Below are 26014 nucleotides of genomic sequence, written 5' to 3'. Positions count from 1 at the left end.
GAGTGCATATAACTGCTAATATCATATATGTGTTTTCAATATAGCGTATGTACTGGTTTGGTGAAGAGGCCCCTAACATGAAGCAGGGCATTGCCTCTAAGTGGACGATGTGTATTATAGCAGCGGATGACACTTGAGCATATGGTGCATGGGCAAAGGCAAATAACAGAAGGTGTTTATGTTAAATATTCATAGCTCAGACACCCTGCATAATGATACGGTAAGGTTACAGCCCCTAAGATTGTTGGAGGTTAAAAAGAGTGAATGAAATAGATTGTATCAGCTCATGTCAAGATTATTTATGAGGGTTTTTTTTAGATGGCTTTAACCTTTCATTACATGGGTAGTAGACAGCCTGCTAGCATGAAAAGTTTATGTAGAACACGGATTCTCGGTTTCAGTCTTTGAGGACACCATATCCACAAGTGGGTTTATAATGAGATTAAATGTTGAATCAATAATGGAGAAGGTCCACAGAACTGGGATTATCAACTACTTAAGTACAGTTCTTCTGATATATATATATATATATATATATATATATATATATATATATATATATATATATATATATGTGTGTGTGTGTGTGTGTGTGTGTTGTGTGTGTATGTATATAATTTAAAGATAAAGATGAAGCTCATCTCTGCTCCTAGGTTATCCTACCTGCACTTTGGTTCATTTCTTTGATCAGACTGATCAGAAGGGTCTGATAATTATCTTTACCTGAGAGTGTGTTGAATTAGAAAGAACAGAACAATGTCCAAGGCATGTAAGCTATAATCTGACTACAGTCATTTTTGCATTTAGTTTTAGAGCAATCTAAATTATACTTTGTTTGTCCCAGCATGTTTCTCTCATGCTTAGGACTGCAACCTGATCATCTTTGGATAGGAGCCGGATACAAGATTTCATTCATTCATCTTGAGTAAACACTTTATTTGGGTCAGGGACGCGCTGGATCCGGAGCCTATCCCAGGAACACTGGGCATGAGGCGGGAATACATCATGGATGGGGCGCTAGTCCATCACAGGACACCATCCACACACTCATTCACATCTGGGGGCTTTAGAGTAGCCAATCCACCTACAAGCATGTTTTTGGGAGGTGGGAGGAAACCAGAGAACCCTGAGGAACATCTTTTGGGCCAAATAAGCTGAACTAAAGTACAGTGAGAACTTCATTTAACATGAAGTAGAGGTTGTCAGTATGCTACAGTACCTATTTATTTGTTTCTTTCATGCCTACATACAAATTGCCCACAGCAACCAATAGTTGATGTATATGGATTTAAAAAAATCTGTACTATGGATAGTAGACTTCATAATAGCTGGCAACCATGTAGCCAATTACTTCTAAATAAATAAATAAATAAAAACCAGGATAAATAGCATCAGGATTGTGCCAAAACTGCTTGTGTGTCTCTGCTAAGACATTTCACCTCCCACAATATAAACAATGTCTCGATCTACACGCATTCTTATGCTGGGGGTGCGGCTGCTGGACTTACAGACAGGAAGCGGAAGTGCCGCCATCTCCTTGTATCAAGCAACACCAGGGTCAACGTTTGCATGGTAACGTTACAGTACCTTTAAATTATGAATCTTGGACAGACGAGACACATTAAAGAAAGTTATTCTCAAGTGACACTCTCACAAAAATACGGCGAGCCGCATTTCTGCCCTACTAAACAGTACGCTGCTAAAGGTGGCGTAATATTTTGCCATACTATTTAGTAAGATAGCATGCGGTTTTAGAAAGAGACCACAGCGAAATCCCAAATACCACTTTCACGGACTTGTAGTGCACTATATAGGGCGCAGGAGCCGTCTACTTCATGCGCTGTGTAGTGCACGTTGTGTAGTGGAGCAGAGAGCTATTTGGGATTCCGCCCTCGTCTCTGATTGTAAGAAGAAGTGCTAAGTTTCGCTAGCGCTGTACCGAGCCCCGCTTTTCCCCACCGCGTATCTCCGGTGTCCTAAATGGCTCGTTTTAAATTGCTCCTGTGACGGAATATCTTGTTTCTACCCTCCCTTCGATACGTGTTGATGTCTTTAACCTGACAGCTCCAGATTTGAACGGTAAGTAGGGTGTGCTAAGCTAACGCATTAGCTCGCTGCGCCTCCGATAAGACAGTGCCAGCTTTACTTTATCTTCAGCTAACTCTGAGTGTGTGCAAATGGAGAGGTATGCAGGACCGAATGAAAGGTGACGGCTAACTTTTTTTATTATTACTATTATTTATTTTTATTTTTTACTTTTTAGACTCATGCAGTTATTTTTTCCCGCAGTGTCCTTAAGTCAGGTAACTTTGGTACTTTGTGTATGTGGCTAATGTTCTTTCTTTTCTTTTCCTGCTAGCTCTGTGGTTCGGTTAGTGAGAGGTGCTGGGGTGGGAGGCTAGCTGGCTAAAGTCAGGAGGGTGTGTTGGGCTGTCAAAAGACACCACTAGCCACTGTTTGAATGACATTTTACAACACAGCTGTCAATTCCTATTAATTATTTATTTACTTAATAATAATATATATTTTTTAATATACATTTTGTCGCTAGTTTGATTTATATGTTTGGTCTTCTGACAGCTTGTGTGTTATCTTGCTAGCTAGCCGACGTTCTTGTTAGCATGTTAGGTGTGTGTTACTCTTACCTAATGACAGAAGATAACATTATCATTATTATTATTATAGCGTTTGTTGTTAATATTAATTCTTGAATGTGCATTCACTTTTCATTTAAAAAACTCCCTCCAGTCAAACGCTTACAATAAAAAAAAGAAAAAATACAGTCTTTCTGGCATTGCTAATCAACTGTTGCTTCTTGAGGCCACTTGTTAGCTTGATAACTTTATGCCTGTGGGATTTGATGATTTCTTCCTAAGTTTGATGGTAGTTTCAGTTTGGATCGGAGCAGGAATGATGGAAAGCTCTCCACTGAGCGCTTTCCCTTCTCAGTGCACTCGGTCTCTGACTTGATCATTTACTAAAGCCTCTAGGACTTTGCTCTGATCTTTGCCACCTCGACTTTGGAGCTGTTATCAGGTTTCAGTATTATGCAATCATTATTTATACAGTGTGTCATCTGCCACTCCTTATAACAAGTCCTGTAGTAATTTCATTCAGGACAGGATCCTTCTTACTTTTAGGCTAATGTTGGGTTTTCTATAAACCTCACTGAAGCCCTTAGATATTTCACTGTTTGTCACTTAAACACTAAGGACACTTGGGCTTGTTGTTTGTAGCGTCTCCTCTAAAAAACAGACTATACAATAATGATATAAAGATATATGTGTGTGTATATATATAGATAGATAGGTATAGATAGCATGGTGCCATATACATGTAGATTATAATGTGATGTTTTTTATGAAGGATATGTTTCTAATAAGGTGGCTTTAAGTGTGACAGTTTGACCTTGAATCTGAGTTGAGGTGGTCACTTGATTTCCTGCCATTCTGAATGAGAGCGTTATACTGAACTCTAGCCTGCTTTTCATTCTTTACACGATCATTGGGTCTCAGTTATGGATCTATTAGTGACGTTGTGTAAATGTTTTCATAAGCGTTACCAAAATAAAAATTCCCTCCATATTTACACAGCACAGCTGATTTGCATTTCATGACGTCTACAAACCTTTAAGGAAGGTAATGCTCAGAGCTTAAAACAGCAAAATTACGACCGAACGACAAAAGAGCGCATCCTAATCGCGGCGTACACTAAATCCTCCCATAATGCAGCTCAGCTGATGCAGAGTGTCGGCTATCAAAGGCACACGCTAAAGCCCCGTCCACATGTATATTGATACTTTTGAAAACATTAGCCCTATTCAGACAGGATTAAATTTATGTGGGGTTGTGGGGTAGTTTCGATTTTATTTCCATTCAAATCGGCCATGTCTGTGCTTTTCTCCATCCTTCGCTGGGAAAATTACAGGCTGAATTGCCTACTGTTTTTTTTTTTCCTTTTGCCAAACTCAGTCTGATCATTTTAGTCACGTCTGCATACACGTTTGTGATTTTCTATGCAGATACTAAACAGCTACGTGCTGTATTTAGTCCTGTAGCACGTGTATTATTGACCCTCCCCAGATATTAAACACTTCCAGATTTGCGAAACTAAAAATGGATACAAATACTTTGATTATTTTTTTATTGTCTTATCACATTGTTGCTGGAACCTTAGTTTGCCCCAAACTGAAATAAGAGCCAGCATCTCTTCTCTACTCCAGTGCCTCTTCGACCGCTTGGACACCCTGTTGTGAATGGAGTGTAATTCTGTGACCAGGTGACGCAGACACGTAGATTCTCACTCCCACTGTGGTAATTTTATTGTTGACCGGATGTGACATTTTATTATGAATGTCCCTCTGATAAACTAATCTAATCCGAATAGGGCTGTATTAACAGTCCCCTCCGAAAGTATTGGAACGGCAAGGCCAGTTCTTTTGTTTTTGCTATACACTGACATTTGGGTTTTGGGATCAACAGATGAACATGAGACGATAGAACAGAATTTCTGCTTTCATTTTCTGATATGTACATCTAGATGTGTTAAACAACTGAGATCTTTTGTTTGAGCCCACCCAATTTTCAAGTGATCGTCAATATCGGAACATGTGACTGACAGGTGTTTCTTGTTGCCCAGGTGTGTTCTGTTAGATTGATTCTTTAAACAGTGAATAGCTCTGAATGTGTACGCTTGGTTTCAGCTTTGAGTTTCACCTGTGAAGACTGTATTTTTTTGTTAAAAAGGATAAACCAGTATGAAGACCAGAGAGCTGGCTATGGGAGAAATGCAAGCTGAGAAAAAGAGGGAAAATAGATCAGAGCCATTGCACAAGCATTGGGCTTTGGAATGTCCCAAAGAAGGAAGAAGCAACTGGTGTACTAGCAACCAGACTTCGAACAGGCCGGCCAAGGAAAACAACAGCAGTTGATGACAGATACATTGTGAGAGCTGTGAAGAAAAACCCAAAAACAACATTCAGTGACATCAGCAACAACCTCCGTAAGGCAGGGGTGAAGTTATCACAATCCACCATTTGAAGAAGTCTTTGAGAGCAGAAATACAGAGGCCATACCGCAAGATGAAAACCACTCATCAGGAGTAAGAATCTGAAGGCCAGATTGAAATTCACAAAGAAATACCGAGATGAGCCAAAAACAAAAATTTCTGGAACAAAGATTAACCTCTACCAAAGTGATGGAAGGGCCAAAGTGTGGAGAAAGAAAGGATCTGCACATGATCCAAAACATACAAGCTCATTGGTCAAGAATGGTGGAGGTAGCGTCATGGCTTGGTCGTGCATGACTGCATCTGGCACTGGCTCACTAATCTTCACTGATGATGTAAGTCATAATGGTAGCAGCAGAATGAGTGCAGAAGTCTACAGAAACATTCTGTCTGCCAGTTTACAGAGAAATGCATCTACTTGGGAGGAACTTCATCATGCAGCAAGACAATGAGCCAAAAAAACACACTGCCAACACAACAAAGGACTTCATCAGGGGGGAAAGTGGAAGGCTTTAGACTGGCCAAGTCAGTCACCAGACCTTAATCTAATTGAGCAGCATTCTGCCTCTTGAAGAGGAAACTGAAGGGAGAAACCCCCTCAGAACAAACAAAAATTGAAAGAAGCTGCAGTACAAGCCTGGAAAAGTGTCACAAAAGAAGAATGCAACAGTTTGGTGATGTCAGTGAATCACCAGCTTGATGCAGTTATTGCAAGCAAGTGATATGCAACCAAATATTAAGTTTTATTTACTTTAAGACTACCTGTTCCGATACTTTTGCTCAACTAAAATTAGATGGTCTACCACCAAAGGTGCCATGTTGTAAGTTGTTCTACACATATAGATGTAAATATCAGGAAGTGAAAGCTGAAATTCTGATCTGTTATCTCATATTAGTCTTTTGATCTCAAACACTAATGTCTTCAGCGTATAGCAAAAACAGAAGATTCTGCCTTTCTATGCCAATACTACTGAGGGTGGGGTTTGGGCGAGTATATTTTCCTTGTGTTTTCACTGTTTTTGCGTCAACCTGTGCATATTCACTGTGTTATGAATGCACAAAGACTTTGTTTATCGCGTCTGCCGACTTGTTACTTTGTGAAATTTCACTTTCTTTTATTATCACACCATTGTGCTGAAGCAGCAGAATATGATACGCACTGTGCTACTCCTGTATCCGCTGCTCCAGTGCTACAAACCACACTGCAAGATTTTGGATAAGATCCAAATATAAGATTAAGAAGGCATTCCACCTCATCATCAGGCCTCATGAATCTGTGCGTTTGCTATTTTCATTTTAAAACTTTTTGCCAGTTGTGACCCTTGGCAGGATAAAACAGTTACTGAAGATGGATGAATGAACTTTTAGCCATGTTGGTGTGTTTTCTCTTTTCTACCGCTCAGTACACAGCTCTCAGCGGTATTCCTGAGGTGTTTTGCATACCAGCTTATGACTTCTTATCACCAGTGATTTGCCTGGCATGTTCATGTCAGTATTTTTGTTTAGACAGGTTCGTATGTATATTAATTTTTTTTTTTAAAGTATTGAAAACAGTGAATATTTTTTGATAAATATCTGTATACAGGTGGACGAGGCCTAACTCTTCCTCCGTCGATACTGCGCTATAACTTTTGTCGTAATTGAATGGCTAATCTTATTTGTTTTTAAATTATGGATTTGTTTTGTTTTGCTTCCTTTCAAGCCATTAATATGAAATGAGTTTCACAGCATGTTTATTAAATTTGTGCGTAGAATTGAAAAGAATATTCAGTTTGAACTTCACAGTGTACCATGTACATAAAGCTCATAAGCTCAAAGCTCGTAACTCATCGCCAGTTATACGATTTGACGTCAATCAGTCGAGGTTTACATTAGTCAGTCTCCTTATATGTAAATTTACACAAACTCAGAAGCTCTCGTTGGATACAATTTTTTTTCTGGACTAAATGGATTGTCATGAGTTTCACACGTCTTGTGTAAATGCTCCTATGGACAATTTATGAATAAATTCATTCGTATCCAGATTGATAATTGAGGCTCAACGTAGGTGACTGGAGCTGAAACATGTTGTTTTATGAGTGAGCACAATTCCCTGGATTTAAATATCACCTAGCTAATTCTCATGACAGTGGTTATGGTCGCACCTACATTTTAGAACATTAACACATTATTAAAATATTATTCATATTTTGCGTTTATATCAATTGTAATTTCCATTTGCCTCATTTTTTGAACCTTAAAATTATTTTTTTGGCTTAACTTAAAAAAAAAAAAAAAAAAAAAAAAAAAAAAAAAACACCCCAAAAGTAACAAACCATTGTGTTTTAAAAGTGATTAACACATCTGAGTCTCTGAAATACACAAAATGTTTATATTGAAAAACATTTAAGATTTATAAGACATTTTAATTAGAGCTGCACAAAATTGGCTAAAAAGGTAATAAAATGACATGCTGTCGTATGCTTGAATATGATTGGTCAGAAAGTGTTGATTAGTTTTCTATAACAGAAGCTCTACCAGTCGTTCCAGCTGCAAATCAAATGACAGGTTTATATTAATATACAGGTTCTAATCCATTATGGTTTCTATAGTAATCTACACAGGGACTTGTATGGCAGATGTTCCACATACACATTATGATTAAAATATGTGTGTAATCGTACAGAGATTTCTGTGAGATGTTTATTTAGCACTTTTAGAAGAAGTCTCCACTGTCTGTGCTTTGAGACAGTTAGAGGTAAAGCTGCAAATTCATCAGGTCAGAGGGCATTGTGTTTTCTCTGCAACATGGCAAGCTGCATTTTTTTTTTTTTTTTGCAAGAGCGAAAAAAGAGATGCTGGTGAGGGAAGGACTGTTTATAGCTGTTATAACGTGAGTTATAAGAGGAACTAACTTGTTTCACAGACGTTCCACAACACTAAAACTTTAAATGGATGAAGATTACATGTCTTTCTGTAATTATTACAGAATTGTAATCGTTGCCAAATTACTGTGGTATAAGAGGAATAAAACACGCTGCAACTTCAGGGTAGTCACGACACTCCTCTTCAATAACACACCATCAGGTCATTGATTATTTTCTTATACAAGCATACCCCAGCATGTTTTATTCCTTATTCCATATTGAACTTTGTTTATTTAGCACTTTATTAGATGCAATTATTTAATCAGTTTAGGAACAAGCTAGTTTTAATTGCTTTTCTTTATTTTTTAAAGAAAGAAAACAGGTATTACCTCGAACATTTAAATGCGCAATATAAATCCATTGTGTCTCGTGAGCTTAGTTTTATCTGCATCAAATGAAATTGCTTGTGTCTTTGGGGGGGAAAAAATCAGTCTAATGTTTGCTGTGATTGTTGAGATCAGTCCTTGTTAAATTAATTTATGCAAGACAAACCGTATGATTATGATAAATGATCTATACAATTTCTATGTTTCCAGTTATTCATTCGACAGACAATGTTAGAGCTTTTCTTTCGATTGTGACCACTCCTGTCCACACTCCTCGCTGCTTTTATGCGCTCACAGTTCTTTCTCTTTCAGTTGCTCTAGTTCGTGCAAATATAACCAGATATGTAATGTAAACACTGTCAGGAAAGTTTTTCATTTTAGTAAAGACAAGAAACAGAGCAATTAGTTTCACTTACAACATAAAGGCTATAACAAGACGGAAGGCCGAACGTAGATAAGAACAGATAAGAACACAGGAGCATGGACAAGCAATTCACTTCCAGTAACAGTTTATTTAATTTCACCTCACTTTTTTATATTTGAAAGATATTTAATTAAGATTCTTTTTTTTAATGGTGATAATTGATGATAAAAATTATTATGGTGATAAAAAAATTGTAATAAAATGTTCCTTATTAATTTGCTTGTCAAATACATTAAAAAATATAAACATTAATCTGTATTAATAAGTAGTGATTTAATTAGTTGTTCATCTCTAGGCTAGATTTTTCTCCATTTTTTAAAAAGCAAATAGTGCTGGAGTGAGACTATGGTGAGGTGAGTGCATTTTGATGAGCTTTATCAGTTATATTTATGTAAAGCAGAAAGGCTTGTTGTACATCCTGTATTGTAGTGTGACTGGCTGTTGTCTCGACACACACGCCAAACCCAGATTGAACTCTTCTTACACTTAAATGCCAGGACAGGGAATGTAATGAGATTAGAAATTAAGTGAAAGTCCCCCCATGATACGACTGACTCGAGCACAATGAACCTCTGAGGGGAAAAACAAGCTTTAAATCATTTGCGGGTAGCTCAGTGAGATGCAGGCAGCGAGGCAGTGGGGCTCTGCAATATTAAAAAGGCAGATAGTTTTCTTTCCTGCCTACTTACTGTTACACTGTTGACTCTTCATTCTCTAATCCTCCTTTTCCATGCTTCTCCACAGTTTTTAATTCTCCCCAGATCGTCTGGGTCCTGATGTGGCCACGCGGAGGTTTAGTGCAGCGGACAAGCTGAAGAACTCTGGCACCTGGATCTGAGACCAAAAACACACACGCACACACACAGGCAGAGAGACTGACGTTCATAGGTAAAGATCCACTAGTTTACATTTACACACTACAAGTTGTTATATCTGAAGCTGCTTAAAGTGAAGGAGCTAATGTCTTTGCTAAAGAAGTGCTCTGGCTCAACCTTTCAGTCACCACAACAGAACTTAATTTTATTTTTACTTATTTATTTTTTTTACTGAGCTAAATCTGTCCATTTTTTTTTGAAAGTGTGTTTGACCAGTTGAGCTACTCAGAAGGCAGTTAAATGCATTAATTACATAAAGAGGTGGGCGATATGACAAAAAAAATCATCACAATATTTCAGGACATTTCTCTGATACACGGTATGCATCCTAACAAACTGCAAGCAGAACTGTAGTGTCACATTTAAAAAAAATAAACCTTCCAATAATTAGTTTGATATCTACATTTATTGTAATGTGTTTTAATGTGTACAAAAATAAACTAAAAGGGAGAACATTAAAAAAAAAAAAAAAAAGTCTGTAAAATTAATTTTTGTAAAAAGATTCAAAACAGTAGAAAACTGTATTAAATCAGCTGCTTTCAGATGTTGTAATTCTTATTTATAAAAGAAAAATATACATGATACATGATATAGACGATATGTCAGAAAAGAGTACAGTGATGTAATTTTTCATATCCATATCGATATTATGTCATCATCTCACCCAGCCCTAATTACATATTTCACAGTTATTTGCCAGCCAGTAATTTCTGAATATAATTCTAACTTTGCACTCTTCAGTGTTGAGGCTTGATGTGTCACTTGGGATCTGTTTTAAGAGCAGTCATGATCCTGGGTGAATAGGTAACAGGTGGCATGGGTTACATTCTTGTTTAGCTACCAGGCTCTTCTTAGAGCAGTAAACTACAATATGAATATGGCTCTCAGAGGGAAAAATCATTTCATTGCTATATTTATCCCAATGTAAACAGGACTGAGTGATGGACAGCAGGCACCTTAGGGTAGTTTGGAAATGAGGTTTACACCGAGGGTTACAGCAGCCCCGTTTTAACTTTTTTTTTTAACTGTTTTAACTAACTACCTTCACTGTACCATCACTGAATTAGTTAACTACCTAACTAATGATTGCAAGTATGAATGAATGAAGTTTAAAGTATAAAAATAGTTTATGACAGTTATAATGGTGTAACAATACACACAATTCAAATGATACATTTTCAATATACCAAAAATAAGCATTGCCTGAATATGTACCTTAGGTTTCTATTAATTGAAACCTTTAACATTATAAAAGTCCAGTAATTGAAACTTAATAATGACAGTCTTTGTGTAGTATTTGCATGCCCCAGTCAGACTCTTAGCAGCATGTAATGAAACAAAGGTTGTGCATTAGAATGTAAAAAATTAAACATGTCTAAATAAACACTAGCTCTCTGGCCACGCTTTCACTCTCTCTGTGAAGCACAGGGCTTTTTTTCTTATTTCTGCTGTTAGCCAGTTGTGCTGTGAAAGTCACGTTGCACACTGTAGCCCTAGACATGCTTTTATACCTTGTGTGTTCTCCATTGCTGAGGATAGTCTCTTATCTGCAGCAGTGAACTTAATACTAATACATGCATAGAACGTGAGCGTGTCCTCTAGGAGGTGCCGTCACATGAACCACACCAATTTACGTATTTACACGTGTTTAAATGAGTTGTGTGTTTCACTGTAGGAATAAAAAGTAGAAGCGTGTTTTTAAACCTCTCTAGCCTCCTCTGATTGGAGACAAAGAGGAAGCTGTGTTTTCAGGGGAGGAAGTGAGGGCTTGATAAATTTAAACGTTTACAGATAATATGAGCGATATTTTATGCATACTGTGTTATGCAGTCTGTTGAATGTATAGTTCGATATGAAGACATATCAAGTTGAAAGCCTCATTTCGCGCAATACCTTGCGCTGTACTGTTGCATCTCTAGATGGTTAATGTGACTCATCTCAAGACCACCTCTGTATTACGTTGTGCTGTTACACTTGATATAGTTGAATTACTGGTGCCAAATGTATAATTAATTTTCTAAATTAGTTATAAAAAAATGATTTAACATGAATGGCATCATAAATGTTACTGCTTTTCAAAAATGAAATATTTTATTAGCACAGCCTTTGCAGTGGCATGTCTTGTCAGATTGTGTTACTTAAATAGTAATTTCTTATTACTCATGTTTTAATTGTCTTTGTTCATGTTTATTGGTATATGAGTTTGCGCTGCTTTTTTCATCTGTTAGACCTTGTTTTCCAATCTTGCAGTTTTCAGCAGAACCTGATAGCCACCCTGTTGCCATGTCGACCTCATCGCTAAGACGACAAGTGAAGAATATTGTTCACAATTACTCTGAAGCAGAGATTAAGGTGAGAGGTTGCATTTTTTTTAATGCCTACGCTATTCCCCTAATAGACGTCCGCTTGCGTGGTTGTAATATTTTGGAATTAACACCTACAACATCCAATTTCTTCTCTGAAAAAGTGAACTTGTTCTTAAATATTTGCGGTTATTAAGTTTTATTATTAAGTTTGACTGTGTGCAGAACTTTGCTTTGGGAATCACTACTGTTTTTGTAATCTATATCTGAATTTCATTTTTCGTGCTTCTCCAGGTCAGGGAAGCAACTTCCAATGACCCCTGGGGTCCGTCCAGTTCTCTGATGTCAGAGATTGCAGATCTGACATATAACGTAGTGGCCTTCTCAGAAATCATGAGCATGGTGTGGAAGAGACTTAATGATCACGGGAAGAACTGGAGGCATGTGTATAAGGTCAGGACCTCATGTAAACTGCTGATCCCATAGTTTCTGTGAAAATAAGAGACATCATTCTTACCATGTACCTGACCTCCATATTTTTCAGGCTATGACTCTTATGGAGTATCTGATTAAGACGGGTTCAGAAAGAGTGGCACAGCAATGCAGGGAAAACATCTACGCTGTCCAGACACTCAAAGACTTTCAATACATAGACAGAGACGGAAAAGACCAGGTAACAAACATGCACACAGAGCAAACGTTTGATTTTGCCACAACTGGTGGAATTCACACTGGATGTATCACATGTGCATAGCATAAATAACCTCCTTTCTCATATCTTTTGGCAAGCACTGCCGACAGAAGTAGTGGAACAGCGCTTTATTTCAATCAGGAAAACTATCTTTCAAGAGTTTTTCAGCAATTCAGCTTTGGAGAGCGATTGAACGCCATCTGAATACCCAACCAACACGTCTGTTGTCAAGTTATGCAAAGCATCAGAGGCAGCAGCTTTAACGCAGCTGATTTCCTGTGTAAAGTCAGTCAGCATTACATGCATTTATGGTGTAGAACACATCAGTGGATCCATGGCACCATCTGTAATTACGCCACCGCCTCTCTGCACAGTATGGAGTAGGATTGGTGAGGGAGGCGGCGAAGATCCTCACAGTTTCAGAATTACACAGTATACTTCATTCTTGTGGTTGTTAAAATCAACTTCACCAAGCCTCAGTGGAAAAACAGTTTGGATTTGTGGTAGCATGGCTGGTGAAAACAGGGACTGCATTGCAGGATTAACACCTGATACAAACTATAAAACATGGCAGTGGATTATTGAGGTCGTCCAGGGGCTCTGGTGAAGATTGTTGGTATCATGAATTCTACTAAAACCCAGGATATTTTAAGCCTGAACCTGGTTGCCTCTTACAGGAGATTAGGACTTGATTGTAGACTCCAAACCTGCATTTTGCATCCAGATCAATACAGAAATGGCTAAAGGAACATAAAAGTATTATTTTGCAGCACGAGGCTGCATCAAATTGTAATTGTAGGTGTGCTGATAATTTGGAAACCAATATTTTGCAGCAAATTAGCACTATTTATTACAACCTATTAGCAGTATTTATGAACTGTTTTACACAAAATATCAAGTATTGTGTTCATGTTACACTTTTCCCCCCCCATTATTTTCATTAAGGGTGCCAATAATTCTGGGGTGGACTGCAATGGTATTATTTTATGCAATTTCTTTTTATCTCTTTGCACTTGTATAAATGATACCTTCAAAATTAATCGTACGTCATCTTTGGTTGTGCGACAAGAGATAAAGCATCACCTCCTCAGCTGGTGTCATTTCCAAGACAACGCTTAACCAGTCTTCTGTGGGAGAACGGAACATGGGGGGCATCTGTAATTACAACAGTCAAGGCAGTAGGACAAAGAGTATATTTGAGTTTCACGACTTTAATAGCAGTAATGCTTGAGAAACTCTTTTTCTTTTGTGGCCTTTAAAACTTTTTATACTGCCGTTCTCATACGCTCCACAAAACCACTCGCTCAAGGTCTCTCAACACAACTGAGTAAAAATCTCACCTCCCACTCATCCTGATGCATACACACAGATGCACTCTTCGCACTGCACATCTGTTCGCCCTTGGTGTGTGTGTGTAATTCTGAGAGATCTGTATCTTTTTATTCTCTAAACTGTTTTAGATAGCGCGCTGACATTGGTCGGCTAGTGTTTGGTGTTCTGTCATGTTTATCTGTACTTTATACGTTAGAACATTAGAATATTGGGTGAGAGAAAGGCGATCAAGGCTTTTGTCTCCACTTTAATGTGTATTTTTTCTCTGGTTCTGTATCTTTCCTGTTAATATGTGGGAACTGGCAAACGGCACTGAATTTTCATTGAATGTTTATTACTTTGTCAGTTGTCACACTAATCTGCAAGGTAGAAAAACTACACAGCACAATATGCATTCGAAACTGTTCACCTGCAGTAGTTTGCAATGACGGTTTTCTACCAGCAAGATTCCAAAATCTTACGGCTTTAAGTATTTTTGTTCCTGCAGTACAGCGATGATCCAGTAGACAGCAACAATGTATTAATAGTGTATACAGGAGATGGTGCAAATGAATTAAATTTGCTGTGAAAGTCAAAGGACAGAGTGTTATTTATTATTATTCATATGTGAAATAATGCACTGATATACACTCACTGAGCACTTTAATAGGAAGACCTGTACACCTGCTCATTCATAAAATTATCTAATCAGCCAATCATGTGGCAGCAGTGCAATACATAAAATCATGCAGATACAGGCCAGCAGCTTCGGGTAATGTTCACATCAATCATCAGAATGGGGGACAAATGTCATCTCATTGATTTCGACTGTGGCCTGCATGATGGTGCCAGACGGGCTGGTATTTATAACTGCTGATCTCCTGGAATTTTCATGTACAACAGTCTAGAATTTACTCAGAATGGTGCAATAAAGAGAAACATCCACTGAACAGCATTTCTGTGGACGGAAACGCCTTGTTAATGAGAGAGGTCAACGGAGAATGGCCTAAATGGTTCCAGCGGACAGAAAGGCTACAGTAACTCAGATAACCACTCTGTACAATTGTGCTGAGGAGAACAGCCTCTCAGAATGCACAGCACATCAAACCTTGAGATGGATGGACTACAACAGAAGACCACCTTGGGTTCCACTTCTGTCAGCCAAGAACAGAAAGCTGAGGCTGCAGTGGGCACAGACTCACCAAAACTGGAAGACTGGAAAAACATAGCCTGGTCTGATGATTATTGAGTTATGCTGAGGAACCCAGATGGTAGAGTGTAAATTTGGCACCAATAGCAGGAATCCATGGACCCAAACTGCCTGTGTGTCAACAGTCCAGGCTGGTGGAGGTGGTGTAACGGTGTGGGGAATGTTGGCACACTTTGGGTCTGTTAATACCAATCAATCATCGCTTGAATGCCACAGCCTAGTTGAGTATTGTTGCTGACCATGTGCATCCCTTCATGGCCACAATTTACCCATCTTCCTACTTCCACCATTATAATGCTCCATGTCACAAAGCAAAATGGTCTCAAACTGGTTTCATGAACATGACGAGTTCTTCAGTCCTTCTCAGTCGGATCTGAATCTAATGGAACACCTTTGGGATGTGGTAGAACGGGAGATTCACAGCATGAAAGTACATCTGAAAAATCTGCAGGAATTTCGTGATGCAATCATGTCAACATGGACCAGAATCTCAAAGGAATGTGGCGTCCATGCCATGAAGTATTGAGGATGTTTTGAGAGCAAAGGGAGGCTCTACCCAGTATTAATATAGTGTTCTTTATAATGTGCTCGGTGAGTACATATTATGATACATATGAGTCTGAACCAGATGCCATGATACTGTCAGACGGTGCAATATAGCCTGCTTACCTTAAAATATACTGTAGTATAGTGGAGTTGCACCTATTTCAGTTGCAGTGCAACAGTGACAGAAGCAAAATAAGGTACAAATTTTTGTGTGACCATTTTCAGTCTCCCAGCATTATACTTTGAACTGTTAGGCTTTGAGCTACAGATCAGAAGATCATGAGCTCAAATCCCAGCATCGCCAACCTGCCATGCTAGGGTCCTTGAGAAAGAGCCTCAATCTTCAACTGTCTCAATTGTTGGAGAAATGCGTCATCTCAATAAGTAAATGTAACTATTTTGTGTTTTCTGTTCCATGTCAACAGCATTTTTAAGCAGTAATACATGTATTATACAACATGTTTTAGTGTTAGACGGACTATGATTCAGGGATTCATCTCAACTCTGGGTGTAAAGATGCACATTTTCGATACAGCAAAAATAAGCATCGCCTGAATGTGTCTTAGGTTTCCATTTTCAATTCAACATAACAGGATATACATTTAATGTGTAAAAGTCAAATGTTCGAATTTGTGTGATGCATTCAGACTCCTAGCAGTATTAAATGAACAAAAGCTGTGCATTAGAATATAACAAAATTAAACATCATACATGTTTTTGAATTCTGTTTTCCACTTTCCAAAGTGTGATTTCCGCAGTGTTTTTTTTTTTTTTTCAAACCTGGATTGAATCATCTGTGAAATGATGTCTTAACACAGCTGCAGAAAGCGAGAGAGAGTGTGTGTGTGGTTAGCACATAGTGTGTATTGGCTCATGAAAAACAACAAGCTTTTTAGATGAAGCGGGTTTTTTAAAACCTCTGTAGCCTTTCCCGATTTGAGACAAAGAGGAAGCTGCTTTTTCAAAGGAGGAAGTGTGGACTTGATTAAGTTTAAATGTTTATTACACCTTGTGTAATATGAGTGTTATTTTGTGACTCTAATATGCAGCCTGTTGAAGCCACAGTATGGCTCTCCTACTGATGGGGCACCATCAGTCTCTGAAACTATGGACTTTCAAAATTAGGCATTAATTTTGAATGTCCATAGTTTCAGAGACTGATGGTGCCGGTGTTTGTGAACTGAGAGGCAGATTATGTCTGATTCAGAGTAAAATATGTAATAATGAACTTTGAATCATTTACTCTGTGTGTCTGTGTCGTGTGTGTGTGTGTGTGTGTGTGTGTGTGTGTGTGTGTGTGTGTGTGTGTGTGTGTGTGTGTGTGTGTGTGTGTGTTCAGGGTGTAAATGTAAGAGAGAAAGCCAAGCAGCTGGTGACTCTTTTGAAAGATGAAGAAAGGCTACGGGAAGAGAGGATCCACGCACTAAAGACCAAAGAGAAGATGGCACAGACCTCAAGTGGTGAGTCAGTCAGCTAATGACATTAAGAGCTGCTTCATGTGCTAAAAGGGAAAGTATTTGTATTTAGCACAGCGTGAGGGGGAGCATCACGCTTGGCCACATTAAGAAATGAATGCTTTTCAAACCATAATGCCTAGCTGTTTAACCCCCAGCGTCTTCGGCTCCCTCGGCTCCTACTTTAGGACTGCACTCGGGCTCGGATCAGGACCAGGCATGGCCACAGAGCTCAGGGGAGGAGGACCTCCAGCTGCAGCTGGCATTGGCCATGAGCAAGGAGGAGGCGGAGCAGGTAAAATCACTCGCCCAATCAGCTGTCACATGCTCTGGCAACAGGTAAAACAAGCAACCAAAGAAATTTATAAATGTATATTTTAAAATTATGAATTTTATATTTTAAACTTAGATTTATATTTCTCACTTGATGGGGAAAGGTGGATTCATGAATAATGCAGATTTTAGTTAGTAGTTCAGCTTGTAATAAAGAAAAAGAAAAAAAAGAACATTTTAGATTTCATTTACATTTTACAGAAAGAAATCAGAACAGTTGTCTTTATGCAAATATTTCTGATACACAAAAAACTCAAACACTGAACATAAAGCTTATAAAACTATTGAGTTTCTTTTGCTGATGTCATTTCAAATTACATTTTTTAGGACAGCATCTTTTAGTCTTGTTCTACTGTTATCTATACCTAATACTAACTAGTTTCAAATCCCCTCCCCAACCACTTTCACTTCTGCACTTGCTTTCTTACTCACTTCCTACTTTCACTCCTTCTGTAGTAGTTTAGGGATCATAGCTAATGAGCTCAGGCCCTTCAACCTGTATAAGCCCCCACTCACTCACTCACTCCTGTCCTTGCCCCCCTCCACCCCTCTCCCCCAGACTAGCGCTGACCCTCTGGAGGATGCAGAACTCCGCTACGCGCTCACGCTCAGCAAGGAGGCTCAACAAGAGGTCAGGGATCAAGGGTCACCCAGATCCCGGGGGTGAAAGCTGCTCCCTTATCGCTTTCTTGTGCACATTCCAAAATTCAATCGAAAATCAAAGATCAATTTAAAATGGAGCCTCGATATACTTCAGCCTAATTTCACTGACAATCAGTTTACACTGTTAACAAGAAAAGGTTACAGATGTATAATCACAAAATAAGACTATATGCCTGAATTCTCTTGTTTATGATGGTTTTGCAGTTGATGAATCTAAGTTTGTTGTTTTAAATCATGTGTAATTCTACATAATTTGTGTTAGAAATGAAAGCATGCCAATAAACCGTCCACTACTATAATTATTTCCTAATCCGATATAAAAGTTGCCTTAAATCCCATGTTTTCCATTAGCCTCCTGGTGCTCTGTTTGCTGTACTGATGTACTGATGGCATGTGATTGGCAGGAGGAGCGTCTGCGCCGGGGAGATGATCTAAGGCTGCAGATGGCCATCGAGGAGAGCAAGAGGGAGAAAGCCAAACCTGAGGAGGTGTGTACATGAGTGTGTGTGGATATGTAGTCATCATTCTTAAAGGATATGGCAACCAATAGCTTTTTTAGAAATATAAACACATTCATACCAAGGATTATTGCTGTATTTCTGGTAATACCTAGTAATAATGATAAGTTAACAAAGAATAATGTTAATAAACATTATAATAACAGCCCAAATCATAGCTCATACTCTCAGGTTGTAAAATCCTTTTGTTATGAAATAAGGGGGATTTTGTCCCTCTATTATTTGTCAGTGGGCAACGCCCTTTCAACTGACGACATCCTCAAATGTGGAAGCAAACGCAGGCTCAGCTTTGAGCCATAAAAAGACCAATAGCAATAAAGAGCAATAAACACATCACTCAGTTCAGCTTAGTCATAAATCCTGTGCTGAGATAATTTACTCTTACCCACGTTTTATCTCCTCTTTTTTGTATAGTGTCTGTTTATATATAAGGAATAAAACATGATGCGAAGTATGCTCTAAAAGCTCAATTATACTTACAACTTACAATTACACTTATAACTACATGTACACGTATGCAAGATGGCTGCCGCATGTATCCTTCAGTCGTTTGTAGTGTCACTTGTTCACATCCTCAGAAATTACCGTGACACATCTGCATGGTGCAATCCCTACATAAATTGAGAGGGTGACATAGCACCGTGGGATACTGTGTCTGAACCTGAATAAACAAACTAATGTGTCTCAAATCAAATGCTTGCGTACTGTTCTAGACTGTTAAGTATTAACACTAAGCGGTTTCCTATTACAGTTAGTGTTTGAATTTTGAAAATCCCTCATGTAGAATTTAAACCTACCAAAAGCTCTGTTTTGTCTATCTGTCTTTTGGACTTTCTAGATTAGTAAATAATTTTGAATGTATGGTCACAGTTTTTCATTTGAGACACAGCTCATGACAACAATCACGATGGGAGCAAGTTTTAAAGAGAAACAGAGTTTGTCAGTGTGTTTAATGTCGCTGTACATGAAATCGCTAAACATTACAGTTTGTCTTGGAAATCTGATGTACAGGGATGCTTTGGCTCTGACGTGCCATCTAGTGAATGTTGCTTTTAGCAATTTCTTAGTGATTATTTATTTAATAAAGACACGTCATTGTCTTATAAGTTTATAAGACAAAAATGCAGCTTGTTACTGAGCAAAATCCAACTTCAACTGTATTTAGACTTTGCCATAGTGGAAAACAAAAGGAAAAGCTTTACCTCTGACTGCTACTGCTGAAACTGGAGACTCCTTCCGTAAATGTTAAATAAATCCATGATTTGTCTTGCAGGTAGCGCTATTGTCAGAGTCATGCTTTTATAGAAAATTAATCCACACCTTCTGACCAATCAGATCTGAGATTTCAGCAGCGTTGATATACTACTGTCAATTATTATGTTTACTGTTTATTTTTATTAGGTAAAATTTACCATCAATGTCATTAGCATAGTGTTAGGGAACTAGTTAACCATCTAGTTATTGTAGTTATTCAAATTATAAGTGATGTAGACGATATAGGAAAATATCTATCAGAAGACATCTATCATCTGACGATATGTATCGCCATATCACACAGTCCTACTCCAGAACTATGTTTAAGTCTTGTGCTGTTCTCTTTCTCTTCTCTCTTCTCAGTCCTCCCTGATGGAGCTGAGTTCTGTAGACCCGTGGGGAGCTCCAGCAGCTCCAGGATCCACTGGCCCATCTCCTCCTCCGTCTGTGACCCCTGCCCCTTCAGCAGGACCTTGGGGCCATAGTGACCCCTGGGGGGCAGCATCCCCTGCCTCTCCCCCTACTACTGACCCATGGGGGGGTGGGCCACCTTCAGTAGCCCCTCCTCCAGACCCATGGGGGGAATCTTCCGCAGTGAACTCTGACCCCTGGGCATCTACAGGTGAGTGAAGAGCATGTAATAGCGCTTCTTCACAGGATGGAAGGACACGATATGTGCTGAATTTGGTTACCATTCTTACTGAGGTAACATGCAAGCTAACAGTCGCGCTGGAGTCATGGCACAGAAAACTTCAGTAGTAGGCTAGAGTAGTGTGTCTTCCATAGTGTCCCACTCGTTTCAAATAATATTTATAAATTATTTAAGCAGTTTTAAACAGTCTTTTTAATGTTTCTGATTCTTTTCATTCATTTACTCACAGTAACGTTATCACTACTGTATACAGTATACTGGGTATAAAATGTCTACACACCCTTGTTAAAACTGCAAGTTTATGTGATATAAAAACATGAAACCAATATAAATCATGTCAGATCTTTTCCACCTTTAAAATGATCAAATTTAACAAAATTAAAAAAAGAAAAAAAAGTACAAATACCTGGTTGCATAAGTGTGCACACCCTTTTATAATTGGGGGTGTGTCTGTGCTCAGAATGAACCAATCACATTGGTCAAAAGCAATTATCAATACACCTGTCATCAATGAAGTGATTCTGATTAACCCCAAATGAAGGCTTTTTCTGTAGGATTTTCTTTACATCATCTTGGTTTCATCCGACTGCTGAAGCAATGGTCCACTAAGAGCTTTCAAAGCATGTACATTATCTTCTTGTTGTAATATATGGATGAGGAGAGGGGTACAGAAGAATTTCAGAAACATTAGATGTACCATGTAAGACCACCATCAACAAGTGGAGAAAATGGGGCAAAGCAGTGACATCACCAAGAACCGAATATCCCTTCAAAACTGATGAAAGGACAAGAAAAAACTTATCAGGAATATCTGGCGTCACTCCCTAGTGGTCACTCCCTGCAAGGGACAACAATCTGTTGTATACTTCACATGACTAAACTTCAAGACTTTTCCCTTTGTTGTGATTTATTGTGGAATTAGAATCATTAGACGAACAAAAACACATGACTTCTCACATTACAAGGATTTTATGCCAAATTATTTTAAATATATGGTAAATCTCACTGATCTAGTAGGGGGAACATTTCATGGAGTGGGACAAATGTGCAAAACGTTTTAATTTCATTTAAAATTATAGGCACTCTGGGTGGGAGGGATGGCACACACACTCTTCCCTGTCAATCACATTGACACTAGGCAATCGTGGGTGTCTGTGAGCTCGTGTATGTAGAAGGGGCCCGGTGAGCGTTTTGCTCTGATAATGTTACACTTCCCTCTGATGCAGCATGAGCAGCAGTTCGAAAAGATGCTGTTGGCTGTCTTCATGTGTCTTGGAGGAAGCACCTGTTAGCCTTCACCATTCACAGTTGGTCGTATGATGGGGAGAACTGGCTATTTAAAAAAACCCAAAATTAAAGACTTTTTATAGGCATACTTTTTTTTTTTTTTTTTTTTTTTAAAACAGAGAGTCACTTGCTGGAGTAAAAGAATACTTTTGGAGCTCAGTGTATTTCAGCTTCAAAGTGAAGTGTTGTCCACCATTTCACCCTTGTGTGTTTACCCTGCATTTACTGTTCCTCTGTTGTTACAATACCATCATTTTGACTTTGATACCAATACCTGGTGTAGCATTGTGATTCTCGATGCCAAAAAGATTTAACAAAAAGAAAAAAACACACACAGACTGTCACTGAACAACCAAAATTCAGATTGTTAGCACTAAATTACAATTTCTTCTTTTTACGGACATCTTCATAAGTTAAATAAAGCCAACACGATAAAGATTGAAATTGTTTGAGGATTAATGTCATTGGGTCTGAGGATTAATGTCATTAATGTCATGTACAAAAATTTTATAGCAGGTATAGTTCTAGCCCAATATTGGGGCATTCAGTTTTGTTTTTATGATATTTTTATGCATCTTGCCCACAAATACTGTGGTAGTTAAAAGCTTAACAAAGTTTGAATTTTAACCAGACACCAGTGTGCTGTTACAGGCTGAAATACTGAGTTCACAGTCAGTAAAGCTTTTGTTGTCTCTGTATTACGTCTGCCAAACACACACCTTGACTGACAGAGAAAAGTTTAACTGCAGTGCCAAAATGATACTTGATACCACAGCATTAAAAGCTTTATCCGTTCTAACAGAATAGAAAAAAAACTATCAAAATGTATCAAAGTTTCAACACCTTGTGTGACTCTAGTCTGCATGCGTGTGGTTCTCGACTGCTGATGCTTTCATCTGTCCTCCCCAGCCGTGACCCCTCCTAGTACAGATCCCTGGGCTTCGTCAGTGCCTGCAGCCCCAACCTCACTCTCAGGGTCATCTGATCCCTGGGCTGGGGAAGGGGTTGCCCCAGCAAGTGATGCTCTGACCTCTGACCCCTGGAGTGGTCCCACTAAACACACAAATGGCACAGGTACATATTGCAACACATAATGGCAACCATGTAAGTGAAGACCTACGAATTGCTCACTTAGCACTCGCTTCCAGGACTTGACAAGTGACTGTTGCAAACTGTTCTTTGAACATAAAATAAAAAAAGAAAAATGGACCAATCAGGCATCATTTTGTCAGAGGATATGACTCCTTTATAACCCATCCATCTTATTAACCCTTGTGTTTATAGTAATTGCCGTCGAGTGTGTGCAGGATTTCCCAATTTTCAGAAATAAAATACAGAGCAAAGCTCAGATAACTGTATAGCCAGTTTTTATAAACTTATCATTAGATTTTCTTTGTTTTTTTTATGATGATGTTTGATTGATCCTGCTGTTTGCTCTAGCTACTCCTTCCTGTTAGCTGGCAACAATTTGTGTGCAAGTTGGCTTACCAATTTAAAAAGCCTATACTTTACTCCATCCATTGTGTTTCGGCATGTTTCTTGTCTATTTGTTTCAAGCAAAACTCAAAATTCTGCCCAAATCACAAGAATGTGATGCTGAAATGTTTCTGTGCCACCCATGTTCTCCCACGAAAAAGACACTAAAACTGCCATTGGCATTTATCACGAACAGGTGCAGTGTTTTAACACAGGTTATAAAATTAACTGTATAAAAATTGGTCAAAAATCTGGCATGAATTAATTTTAAAATAAAACCCTCCACAGACTCCTCATGTGTTCATGCTTTCTGCCCCTTTAAAACCCCCTTCCCACCCCCGTCCACACTTCAGTACCTCATGTTCATGCCTTATTACCTGCTCAGTATGTGGGAGGCAGCACTGATCAATTATTAAAAATCCTCTCTTCCTGTTTATCACTCGGGCCCATCCTCTCTCATTTCTTACTTCAGGAGATCCAGACAGGAGAGGCTCCACAGTAACAGGCAGTGATGCAGGTGGTGGAGGAAGCACAGGCTCTCCAGTGCCATTTGACCTCTCATCACTCGGCTCCTCTCTGCCGGTTCGGAAAACGCCGGAGTCGTTCCTGGGGCCCAACGCAGCACTGGTGGATCTGGACTCCCTCGTATCATCAAAACCCAAACCCAGACAGACCCCTCCCACCATGACTTCATCTCACAACCCTTTTCTTCAGTCACAGAGTAGGCACTCAGAATGGGAACACTTGTTTGTGGAATCAGTGGTTTTGCACTCTTGATTATTTAGTCCAGCTTCAAACAGTCACAAAAACTACTGATGTATGTTTTTAAATAAGAAAGGACTAAAAGTAGTTTTGTAGCATAGGCTTACTTTGAGTTTTAATGAAAGTGGATAACGATGTGGTATAGAGTGTGTTTAGCTTCCTAACTGTGTCCTGATATGTTGTGGATAGTGAACAGTGCTGGCTTGACTGTTAAATGTTAAAATGCACTACAGATATCTCTAATGATATTCACTCACCTCCTCTTTGCCCATCCTTTTCTTTTCATTTTCTCTTAGGCCCCTCACCTGCACCAGGTGTGGCAGTCACTCCAGGCAGCACCATTTCCAGCCGTGGTGTGTCACCAACACCAGCTTCATCTTCGAACCCGTTTGGTGTGGCCCCAATGGCCTCCATTTCCCCTCAGCCTTCCTCTCTTGGTCTAAGCCAGCTACGTACCAGTCCTGTCCCTCCTAACCCGATGCTGAGCCAAATGCCTCCAATGGGAATGGTTCAGCCAGGGATGAGCATGCCAGGAATGGGGGTCCCTATGGCGGCCCCCAGCATGAGCATGGGAATGGTACAGTCCAGTCCGATGGGAATACCTTTCAGTGGAATTTCTCCCATGGGTCCTGCGGGGAACTCCATGCTGATGGGCTCGGGGGGAGTCACTCAGCCAGCACTGGTTTTGGGTGGCCCGTCGGGAGTAGGCGGGGTTATGGGTGCCGGAGGAGCTGTGACAGGGGGTGGGGCTACAGGTGCAAGCACCAATCCGTTTCTTCTCTGAGAAATTTCAAGGCTCCCCTTCTGACCTTTCCACTTGAAAAACTGCCCCATTAACACAGTGTGCAACACGTGTACATCATTATATTTAAAGCATTTCAGATCTCACTTTATTCCATTTCATTTTGCTTTATAAGAAATAAGAGGTAGTGGGAGAGCTAAAGGTCTGTTTCATTTTAGTTATTTTTTCTCATTTGTTTTGGGGGTCTTTGACATGCACATGTATGATTAAGAAGGGTCATTCAGTCAGTGTGGTTGTGTAAAAATAATTATTTTATTTCACAGAAATTGAAGAACTGAATGACAGAAGAAATGGGAGAGAAATTAGCCACTAATAAACTGATATAATTGAATCACCCACACCTCTGTACTCTAGAGACGAAGTAGTAGTGACACTTGGAGTGTGCATGAAGGAGCGCTTAAACTCCCACTGCTTGGACTGAGATCAGATCGTCTTTGCATTTCAGCCACATCTCTGATCAAACCGGGTGTATTACTTTTAATTTAATTCAATGTGTAATTTTTTTTTTCCTAATTTATTATCGTTTTTCTCCTGGGATCAAATAACCGAGGAAAATAACATTGAAATACAGCCATTGAATGCGATGCCTGATTTAACATTCTTTACCCTGTGACATTTCATTGCAGACTGATGAAGTGATTCTTCTACACATCTGGGTTGAGACAGGAAGGTTGTGTGCGTGCGTGAGCGCGCGTGTCCAGTCTGTCCATGTACCCTAATGCTGTGTTTATTACATAAAACCTCATCTGTGGGGGATTTGTGTCTGCATTACAGTGCAACACTTCACTGCTTGTCCATGAAGGCATCTGTATTTAGTGTTGATGTCCTTTTATTCATTTTCTTTCACAATTTTTGTTGTGACTTGAAGCATTAGTCAGAACTGTCACATGGGACACAAGATTTTATTCTCACTTTGCACCACCCACCTACTCTTTCCCGTATGTTTCTGAAACAAAATGGGTGGGTGGACTTTAAATGCTTCTAAAATTGTGACCTGGATGAAACATTTGCGAAAATTGAAATGATAAAATTTGGGGGACTGAATAACAATCCATGCTGTTATTCTTAATTTACTTTTGATGAATTATTTTATATATGAAGATCTCTTATACTGGGTAAGCTAAAAGATTATGGTGTTGACTGTGAATATTCACATTTCAAACAATGGAGGAGGAAAAAATAAATGTAAGAAAAAAGGTATTTGTTTTTTGTTT

The 26014-nt window shown here is 39.0% G+C and overlaps 1 protein-coding gene across 2 annotated transcripts; it reads left to right on the top strand.

Annotated features, from left to right (window-relative positions):
• The first annotated feature begins 1593 nt into the window (after positions 1–1593).
• On the top strand, positions 1594–26000 carry epn1a (epsin 1a). Of its 2 annotated transcripts, XM_026939768.3 has the most exons (13): positions 1594–2079; positions 9408–9551; positions 11789–11890; positions 12136–12294; positions 12386–12514; positions 16939–17059; positions 17212–17348; positions 17946–18017; positions 18454–18537; positions 20185–20443; positions 22670–22834; positions 23709–23957; positions 24295–26000. In XM_026939768.3, exons 3-13 carry the CDS (start codon positions 11822–11824, stop codon positions 24780–24782), a joined length of 1932 nt encoding a protein of 643 aa, XP_026795569.1. In that variant the 5' UTR covers positions 1594–2079; positions 9408–9551; positions 11789–11821; the 3' UTR covers positions 24783–26000. The 2 variants fall into 2 exon arrangements, with proteins under 2 accessions (XP_026795569.1, XP_026795570.1); XM_026939769.3 differs by lacking the exon at positions 17946–18017.
• The last annotated feature ends 14 nt before the right edge of the window (positions 26001–26014 follow it).

The sequence above is a fragment of the Pangasianodon hypophthalmus genome, chromosome 1, assembly GCF_027358585.1.
Source record: "Pangasianodon hypophthalmus isolate fPanHyp1 chromosome 1, fPanHyp1.pri, whole genome shotgun sequence".
In the NCBI taxonomy this organism is placed as follows: domain Eukaryota; kingdom Metazoa; phylum Chordata; class Actinopteri; order Siluriformes; family Pangasiidae; genus Pangasianodon; species Pangasianodon hypophthalmus.
The sequence above is the reverse complement of the archived record's forward strand: the minus strand, read 5'-3'. Positions and strand labels throughout refer to the sequence as shown.